The following is a 9,076-nucleotide window of genomic DNA, read 5'->3' as shown; positions in this document are numbered from 1 at the left end:
CAGAAGAGTGAGGTTTTAGATGTCACTGTTCAAAATTGACCTAGATAAGCTCGGCACAAGGCAAAAGTATTCAAAAGCAATAAATGCACCCAGATCTTTCATGGCCCATGTCCTTTCCCTGCAGTGCACTGAGTTTTGCGGAGGGTGAATTTTATGCTACAGCTAAATCGTAGGCTATAGGGCTGGGCAGTATAATATAGATATTGTGATAAATGTATTATGTAAATAATACAATCACTAATTAGATGCAGCTGACAGTAAATATTGTACTGAGCCTTTATAATGATACATTTTTATATGTATTATTGGAATTTATTAGTCTTTTTTTTTGTTCAGTTAAGTAATTTATTTTTGTAGACACAGGTTCTTCATAACATTTTTTTTAATGCAACACTAATGTTTTGCTGGTAGCTGGTTTGTACACCTATATCATGTTACACATTATGTATTGTAGAAATGTCTTGAATTATGTCATATCGCCCTTAGTTGGCACCTCTGCATTCTGAGCACAGCAGCATTGTTCTCCCTTCAAGCAGTGATGAAACAACTCTGCAGTAAACACACACACTTGAACTTCACACTTGGGTACCTTTTTCATTAAACTAAACATACATGTGTACTCAGAAGTCTGTCCTGCTGGACTCTGTCTAGCCTGATAGCCTGTAGATTGGTGTGTTGGACACCCACATGGTGAGCAATATCTCTCTCGCTGCACTGTTCCTGTGTAAATAACCATCAATAACTGCATTAGATTTTACATTACATTAGATTTTACTTTTGATAAGTGCAGCCCTTATTTCAAGCATAACATACTTTAATTTCTAAAATGGTTGGGCAAAATAAAACAGCCAAAAATTATTGATAATTATTAATTTAAGAAAAAAACTGACACATAGACAAGTTATTAAAATTTCAGTAGAAAATGTTAGGAATTAGAAAGTAGAAACAAAACAGCAGCACTGTATTATAAAATATTAGTTCATCAGTTACAAGAAGAGACATGAAATTCTCAAAACTGCCCGATTTCATTTCAGGTGAATTAGAACCATACTGTTCCCCTTTTATCGCTGAACAGGAATATTAACTGCTACGCTGTGGCTTGTAGCAAGCTGTGCTCTGTTCAGCTGAATAGTCATGTGTAATTGAACCTTTCTGCTTAACTTGATGCACATGTAAATGTAGTAAAAGTTAACTCTACAGCACAGAGTACCGCTTCTGGTTGCACAGTGACTTAACATAACCGTAATGTTTTAAAAAAGAAGGCCACATGTTGATAGGTGCTCTCTCCTACAGCTGAAATATACGAATTGAATTTAAGGCTAAGATCATGAAGCAGGCAGTATAGAAATGTCCCTGAGCCATGAAGTGGTAAAGAAAGTTCATGAGCTAGACTCACTACTGCTTGACTAATCTGTGAGACGCTGGAGAACCCAAGTGATGCTCCAATCACTGGATTTAACCAGAAAACCAGAAGGAACAGCAGCACCATCAGCAAAGCCACAGCAGTCAAAGACTTGAACGTCCACTTCTGAGCTAATGCTGACTGTGGCTCTTCAGTAGTATGTCTCTTCACATGACAGGAGATTTCTGGAACTGGACTATCTTCCAGCCTTCCAATCGTCACGTTAGCCCAGTGTTCCTCAAGGAACTCCTCTAAGTGAGGCGAGATGTGGAGGGTGGGGACTTCAGGCAGCTCTGTCTGGGTCAAGGCATCAACCCTCTGCCTCAAGTGGTGCACCTTTTCCAGGAAAACAAGGGCTGACTCATCTTCACTGATGCTTGAGATGATGGAGATGAGCTCTAGCTGCTCCTCCTTCATATCCTTAAGCTTCTCGATGAGTGGCTTATAAGTGCAGACCAGCTGCCCGTTGGCCCTGTCCAGAACTTTCATGAATGCCTCTTTCTTGTGCTCCAGAAGGCGCTCCAGGCCCTGAAAGAACCGCGTAACGGCTTCGCGGTCTTGCCTTATTAGACCTTCATGTCGAGATTTTTCCTGTTCTAACTTCTCCACCAGGCCACAGACTTCTTCCCAGCGCCTGTCCGTGAGCCGCTCGACTAGTCTGGCTGGGGTATTGCGCTCTTTGACGTACGCTGTCTGCAGATCATCAATGGTGTGGCCCTGATGCTGCCCAATAGTGAGGCACAAACCACATATAAGCTTGCAGTCCTGAACGCAGTAGACATTCAGAGGCTGGCGATGGTGCTCAGGGCAGGAAGGAGTTCGCGGCTCACTGTCACGCTGGTACTTTTCTATAATGGCGCGCAGACAGACATTAATCGGCAGACCTTCCACGCCATTAGGCGGAAGTTCCACCATGCTACGGCAGTTGGGACACTTGAGTGGTAGGCGAAGTGGGCGCCAGATGGAGAAGTTAGTGGAGACCTGGAGCACGTTGTCCAGACATGCTTTGCAGAAGGTGTGGGAGCAGGGTAGTACTCGTGGATCGTTAAAGAGGGAATAACAAACAGAGCACGTCAAATCCTCTTCCAAATTCTCCATATCACAATAACGGGTGAGCTACTGCTGCCGTCCTGAGAAAACACCCTCTCCTGAAAACCCAGAAAGAAGAATCAATCCTGGTGCTTCATTCGGTTTCCATATTAGGAAACACATTTATGAGTTTGAGACTAACACTGCTGTTCTAAAATCATATAGCTGTGAACGCTAGCACAATAGTGATGAAAATTTAAGAGGAATGGCCATGCTAATTTAGAGGACTAAACGGACCCCGGCATACGTTTATTAACAAGACATAAGATTTGTGTTACTCCTGAGCATCTAACAATCTGACATGACAGTAAGAGTGTTGTCTCCTTACTGTAAAAAGCTATTTCAGTCCAGTGTTATATTTTCAGATTGGGGTCTGCTCAGTTACATGCTGTAATTACACTCGCAGTCCCTGTTAATGAGATTCAATGCCTTGCACATGGGATTGGAATTCTTAAGACCCTGAACTATTATGAAATTTCAGTACAATCCATACTCGGAATAGTAGTTATATCATGTGGATTACTGAATGGCGTTCAATTCTATGCCATTTTCCATCTTAAAAAAACAAAACTGTAACTTCAACAGAGCGAAACAGACATCACTCCCATCTCATCATAAGTAATTACATTGATGCACCATCATAAATTTGGTTGTCAATGAAACTGCAGTCTTGCTGTAGGAAATGCTGAAATGGACTGTACAAGATGGATATTGCGATTATATTGCTACACTTTTTGTGAGATATGTCTTGCAAGACATTAAAACAATCCAGCAAATGAGCGATATGCAAATCTGGAAATCTCTGGTTTCCTCGTGACAATAAGTTTCGCGTAGGTGTGAATAAGTGTGTGAATGCGTGTGTGTGGTGTCCTGCGATGGCCTGGTGTGCCACTCTGGGTGTATTCCTAATCCTATTCCACGTGGTGTTCCCAGGATAGACGCTGGATCCACTGCGAACCTGACCAACAAAAAGCTATTACTGAATGAATATGCTAATCGTTTGGGGTGGATTTTTCCTTTAAATTGGTCACAGGACATGACAAAATAAATCTGGATTGTCAGAGTGCTCAATTGTATATCACAAGCTTCTTGTAAAATCCAGTATACTGTACAGCATTGAGACACATCAGGTGATTTTTATTCCTGTGTTACAAGTTAAATATTCAGTAACAAAAGATACAGCTTTAATAAACCTAAGTGTGAGATATACAGTACTGTGCAAAAGTCTTAGGCACATGCAAAGAAACACACCTTCAAAAATAATGAAATTAAATGTTTCTACATTTAAAAAATACTATAAAGAGCAGTAAACAGTAATAAATGAAACCAAGTCAATATTTGGTGTGACGATCCTTCGCTTTAAAAAAGAAAAAAATAAATAGCAGTCTCAGGTACAGTGTGTGCAGTTTTATAAGGAAATGAGCTGTAAGTGTTACTGAGCATCTTGCAGAAGCAGCCACAGTTCTTCTGGAGACTTTGACTGTTGCACTTGCTTCCTATTTTTGCAGCAAACCCCAGCAGCCTTCATCGTTTTTTTTTGTCGGAAAAGTGTCTCTTATGTAATATGCTGCTTTCTTTACTAACATACATAACATACATTTTTCTGGAACATTTAGTTTAGTGCTGGAAAACTAATGTCTAAAATGTTTTTGTACTGAATCAACAATGTAGAAGTCATAAAATACAAATCTATAACAAAGTTTGTACTAAAAAAAAATAGGGTGCCTAAGACTTTTGCACAGTACTGTATGTTGATATTATTTAAAATATATAAATAAATAAACACCTGGAGTCTGTCCTGTTAGATGAAATGACACACTGAGAGTGGAGAAGGCTGTTTGCTTTACTTCAGCTGAAAGCTCTTGGGGTTTGTTTACTGTCTCTACAACATTAGCTGCATCACTTCAGAATGCTAAGTTTGCCCGTTTTCCCCGTATATTTAAAGTACATTATTAATACCATGTTTTAAAAACTCCCAAAAGGATTGTAGCACATAAAACCTGACTAAAATCTGTAATTAGCGACCAAAACCTCTGAAAAACACCAAGGAAGTGAAGTTAACAAAGCGATAGCCGGACATGACGTTGGGCTAGCTCCGTCATGAAACGCTACTCCTTCCTGTTATTCAGTAAACACAGGTGGAACTGCGTCATTATTTAACCTACATCATGTTTATTTTCTGTAAATGAGCAGAACTAAACCTGTACCTTTTCATTTTTTGTCATGTCTGAATTCTCTTTAGCTAGCTTGCATTTATTCATACAGGACAGAAGGAAACATGGTGAAAACAATAACCCTATTAAGCTGAATAATGACAAAAATATGTGTAAAATATATTTTTATAATCAAGCCCACACACTCACCTGAGCAGTACAGCCCCCCGCGCGCGCTGCCTTCTGTCTCACTGCCTGCCTGCTGGTGTACAGAGCGCATGCGCGTTTCAAACACTTTCCACCAATCACAGCTTTCTATTTCAGGTTTTTTGAACCAAACGCGTCGTTACAGTTACAGTTACAGTGTTAACCCCTGAAATGCTCGAAACACCACATGCAGTGCAAAGATCCCTCAAAAGCAACTGACAGGAGATGAATGTTTAAGAAAATTGTATTTACATATTTAGGGCTTATTCACTGTATATCCAGTTATGAGTTGATACACAGGGTCGCGAGGTGCCTGGAGCTTACCCCAGGGAACTCGGGGTACAAGCCGGGGGACGCTCTGGACAGTGTGCCAACCCATCGCAGGGCACCATCACACACACACACACACACACACACACACACCCCAGACAACAATGCATGAAGGTTGAGTGGATTGGGGAGGACACCAGAGTACCCAGAGAAAACCCCTGATGCACAGGGAGAATGTGTAAACGCCACACACACACACACACACACACACACACACACACACACACACACACACACTGATTACTTTGTAAGTATTAAGTTTAGTTGATAATGTTGACACTGTGTAAGTTCAGCAATAAGGCAAATACACCAGCAGGCCTAATGTGTAATGTCAGTGTAGGTCTTGCCATTTCACTTGTTCTAGGTTTTCTTTTCCTGTGTAGCTTATCATTATCCTTGAAGAGGAATAAACATCTGGTAATGTTATAATTAGCCGGTCAGAGGTATCGTGAAAAAGAGTGATGACGATTTAATCGCTGTGGCGCTGTGGCTTAGTTGGTTAAAGCGCCTGTCTAGTAAACAGGAGATCCTGGGTTCGAATCCCAGCAGTGCCTTTGAAAGCCTGTGTCTGCTAAGATGTTGACTTTCTCTGGTAGAACAGAAGAATACTGTTCTACTAGAGCAAACAGTAATGCAAAATTTTAGACTGAAATTGCAGCACAGGAACAACAGCAGACAATAGCAAGAAGCTAGCAGGCTAATGTTATTAATAACTGTATATTACATTCTCAAAACAGTGACTAGTATGGTCAGTGTTATAGACCTAACCAATTACTGTGTCTGTACATTAACTGATCCAAATCCAATATTGCTATAAATTAATTTAAAAAGTAGAGAAGGAGGACTTTACACTGTTCACACTGTGTGTGGCCAGGTTGATTTGACATTACTTTGTGAACAGAGAAGGTACTGGTAGTTGAGAAGACACGTCTCTTCAGGCAAGATGCTTTTCTCATGAAGAATGGGCACAGTAGGTCTGTAAGGACTAATCCAAAATGGCCAATGCCCCTGAAAAGCAGAGTAGAGAAGGGAGATTTTAGACTGTTAACACTGTGCGTGGCCATGTTGATGTTGACGTCACATTAGGTTTAACAGTCCAAAATAACAAATGGCCATGCAAACTGCAACTGCAGGGTGTCCCAAAACTCTCCATACATAGAGGGAATTAACACTATGTAGCAAAATGCCACCCAAACTTTTTCATATTTAGTTTAGACATGGTGTTGGCATACATAGACCCCTATGTATGGAGACTTTTGGGACACCCTGCAGTATTTCCCACATTGCTGAAGTTAGACAGTAGGCAGTTTTGCATAGCCTTCAGTTATTTTGGACTAGTCCAAGTGTGCCCATTCACTCAGAGAAAAGAACCCCATCTGAACAGACACACTTTCCAAGGCACTGCTGGGATTCGAACCCAGGATCTCCTGTTTACTAGACAGGCGCTTTAACCAACTAAGCCACAGCGCCACACCAGGCAACTTCAAGGATAATGATAAATTGCTCAGGCCAGACAGGAAATGAAAACTTAAAACAATTGCAAGACCACCATTGACATTGGGCCAGCTGGTATTTTGTCACATTGCTGAACTCAATGCAGGGGCAGTGGCCATTTTGGATTAGTACTTACAGACCTACTGTGCCCATTCTTCAAGAGAAAAACAACCAGCCTGAAGAGACATGGCTTCAGAGGCACTGCTGATATTTAAACCCAGGATCTCTGGTTTACTACCCAGGAGCATTAACCAACTAAGCCACAGCAAAACAACACTAACATTGTTATCTATATTTTCTACTGTACCTCTGACCAGACTAGTGCTGCATGTTACCAAGTTTGTAATCCTCTATAGGGATAAATGTAAATTACTGCTGAAATAAAATGAAATGGCAAGACCCGCACTGACATTGCTCATTGAGCCAACTGGTATTTTGTAATATTGCTGAAATTAGACAGTTAAAAGGAGTTGACAAACATGCATTTTATTATATTTCGCAAATTTGAAAATCAGGCAGCTCTGTATGGGCATCGGCCATTTTTGATTCGTCCTAATAATTACAGATTACCATTCTTCCAGAGACGAGCAACCTGTTTGAAGATACAGGTTTCAACAGCACTGCAGGGATTCAAGCCCAGGCTCTCCCTTTTACTAGACATACATGTTAACCAACAAAGCCACAGCACAAGAGTTAAACACACCATCTTGAGTTTACTAGAAAGGCATCTTAACCAAACCACAGAACCCTACCACTTTAGTGGCTGTCTCGTTTCCCCCTACTACACCTCTAACCAGACTAGTTTTCCATGTTGTTACCTGTTTATTCTTTTATGTGATGGTGTTGCATTCAGAATGCATGTGAATGTTGTTTTGGAACAGAAAACCTAGGACCATTTTGAATGGCAAGGGCTGCAGTGTTGTAGAGTACTGGGCCAGCTAGCAACTTTCCACATTGCTTAAGTTTAACAATATGTAGTTTGCATGGCCTGGGTCCAAATCCCAGCAGTGCCTTGAAAAGTGAATGCTTGCAGACAGGTCCGTTTTCTCTGGAAGAATAGGCACGCAGGTACTAGGTCCCAATTAGCTGATGCCCATCCAAACTTTTTATTCATAAATTCCTTTTCTCTGGTAGTATGGACATACTTTGTAAATCTAAAGCCTAGCCCTAAAAGCCCAATGCTCATGCAAAACTGTATACAGTCAAACTTCAGTAATAAAAAATATTAGGTGCCCCAGTGTTAACATCCTGCAGGTCTTGCTGCTCAAACTATCTTAAGTTTATTTTCCCAAAGCAACATATGAACCCTGATGCAGCTTTATCCCTGATGAGGACGAACAGGTGGTGACATAGAAAACTTACCTGGACAGAGGGACAGATGATTTAAAAAATAAAAATAAATAAATAAAAAAAAAATAATAAATAAAAATAAAAATAACCCCTCACTACAGTGCATCAATCTGTGGCTTAGTTCATTAAATCCTGGGTTCAAATACTAGCAGTAACTTTTGTGGCTTCATGCAGACTCTTGAAAAAGCATATTGTTTATGCGAATATGCAGCCATATGAGCTCGCCAGTACCAAGATAGCAGAACCCCCTGCAATGCACTTCTTTTTTTTGTATTGGGTATTTTAATTTTATGTTTGAATGCTTTGTATAGCAGGTCAGCAACATTGTTCATAATGCCACGGCAGCATCAAAATAAAAACGGCATAAAGGTCTGACCATCACTTTGCATACTGAGCATGCTCTTTATTGAAATTTTTCTTTCATTGCGGACTTGAAAATTTTGGGAAACAGAATGGAAATTCTTGTGTAGCTTTTATGGTCAACAGTTAGGGAAGACTTCAATAATAATACTACTACTACTAATAAACTATTTGAAGGGATATTTGCCTCCCTATTAGAAAGGGTTCCTAGTAGTACTTTATATAAAAAAAAAAAAAAAAAAAAAAAAAAAAAAAAAAAAGTCACATTCCATAAAAGCTTTCAATAGTTTTAAAATGCCTTTGTCATTTCAATTCCCCTTGAGATTGGAAACTCCCATATGAAGGGACAATAATATTTTATCAGCTCATGTTAAGATTATATAAGCTCTTGGAGCTTAGAGAGAGACAGCATAGCAGTATACTTCAAGAGAATTTGACCATAAGCTATTACAACCAAATCTTCCTGTTTAAAACAGGAAAAAACTGCAATGCGGGTTTAACCATTTGGTCTCTGGTACACCATTCTCCCCTTGAGCTTCTAAAGTCCACTCAGGTGACAGTGATGAGATATTACCTCTGTACTCAGAAGTACCTGTCAGCAAGGGCTTAATGAAGACAATAGTGAAAAGGGTCCTAAGAGCCTTACTACAGCTAACAGCAGTGCTCAGCTGCAAACTAATCCTGATAACTC

At 40.2% G+C, this 9,076-nt stretch overlaps 1 protein-coding gene and 2 non-coding genes across 4 annotated transcripts; 1 reads left to right on the top strand and 2 right to left on the bottom strand.

Moving 5' to 3' along the window:
• Positions 1 to 321: 321 nt before the first annotated feature.
• On the bottom strand, positions 322 to 4,956 carry trim59 (tripartite motif containing 59). Of its 2 annotated transcripts, none has more exons than XM_026940841.3 (2): positions 4,855 to 4,956; positions 322 to 2,550 (listed from the first exon to the last, which is right to left on the bottom strand). In XM_026940841.3, exon 2 carries the CDS (start codon positions 2,498 to 2,500, stop codon positions 1,232 to 1,234), a length of 1,269 nt encoding a protein of 422 aa, XP_026796642.3. In that variant the 5' UTR covers positions 2,501 to 2,550; positions 4,855 to 4,956; the 3' UTR covers positions 322 to 1,231. The 2 variants fall into 2 exon arrangements, with proteins under 2 accessions (XP_026796642.3, XP_026796645.3); XM_026940844.3 differs by lacking the exon at positions 4,855 to 4,956 and adding an exon at positions 4,278 to 4,816.
• Positions 4,957 to 5,661: 705 nt separating this feature from the next.
• On the top strand, positions 5,662 to 5,735 carry trnat-agu (transfer RNA threonine (anticodon AGU)). The gene has a single exon. It is a non-coding gene; the product is annotated as a tRNA-Thr (tRNA).
• Positions 5,736 to 6,577: 842 nt separating this feature from the next.
• On the bottom strand, positions 6,578 to 6,651 carry trnat-agu (transfer RNA threonine (anticodon AGU)). The gene has a single exon. It is a non-coding gene; the product is annotated as a tRNA-Thr (tRNA).
• Between the last annotated feature and the right edge of the window lie 2,425 nt (positions 6,652 to 9,076).

Source organism: Pangasianodon hypophthalmus, chromosome 21 (genome assembly GCF_027358585.1).
Source record: "Pangasianodon hypophthalmus isolate fPanHyp1 chromosome 21, fPanHyp1.pri, whole genome shotgun sequence".
Lineage (NCBI taxonomy): Eukaryota > Metazoa > Chordata > Actinopteri > Siluriformes > Pangasiidae > Pangasianodon > Pangasianodon hypophthalmus.
Note: the sequence above shows the minus strand (reverse complement) of the source record. Positions and strands in the feature narration are given on the sequence as shown.

Excerpts from the sequence above, each read along its gene's own strand:
- trim59 (XM_026940841.3), bottom strand. The coding sequence starts at position 2,500 with ATGGAGAATTTGGAAGAGGATTTGACGTGCTCTGTTTGTTATTCCCTC.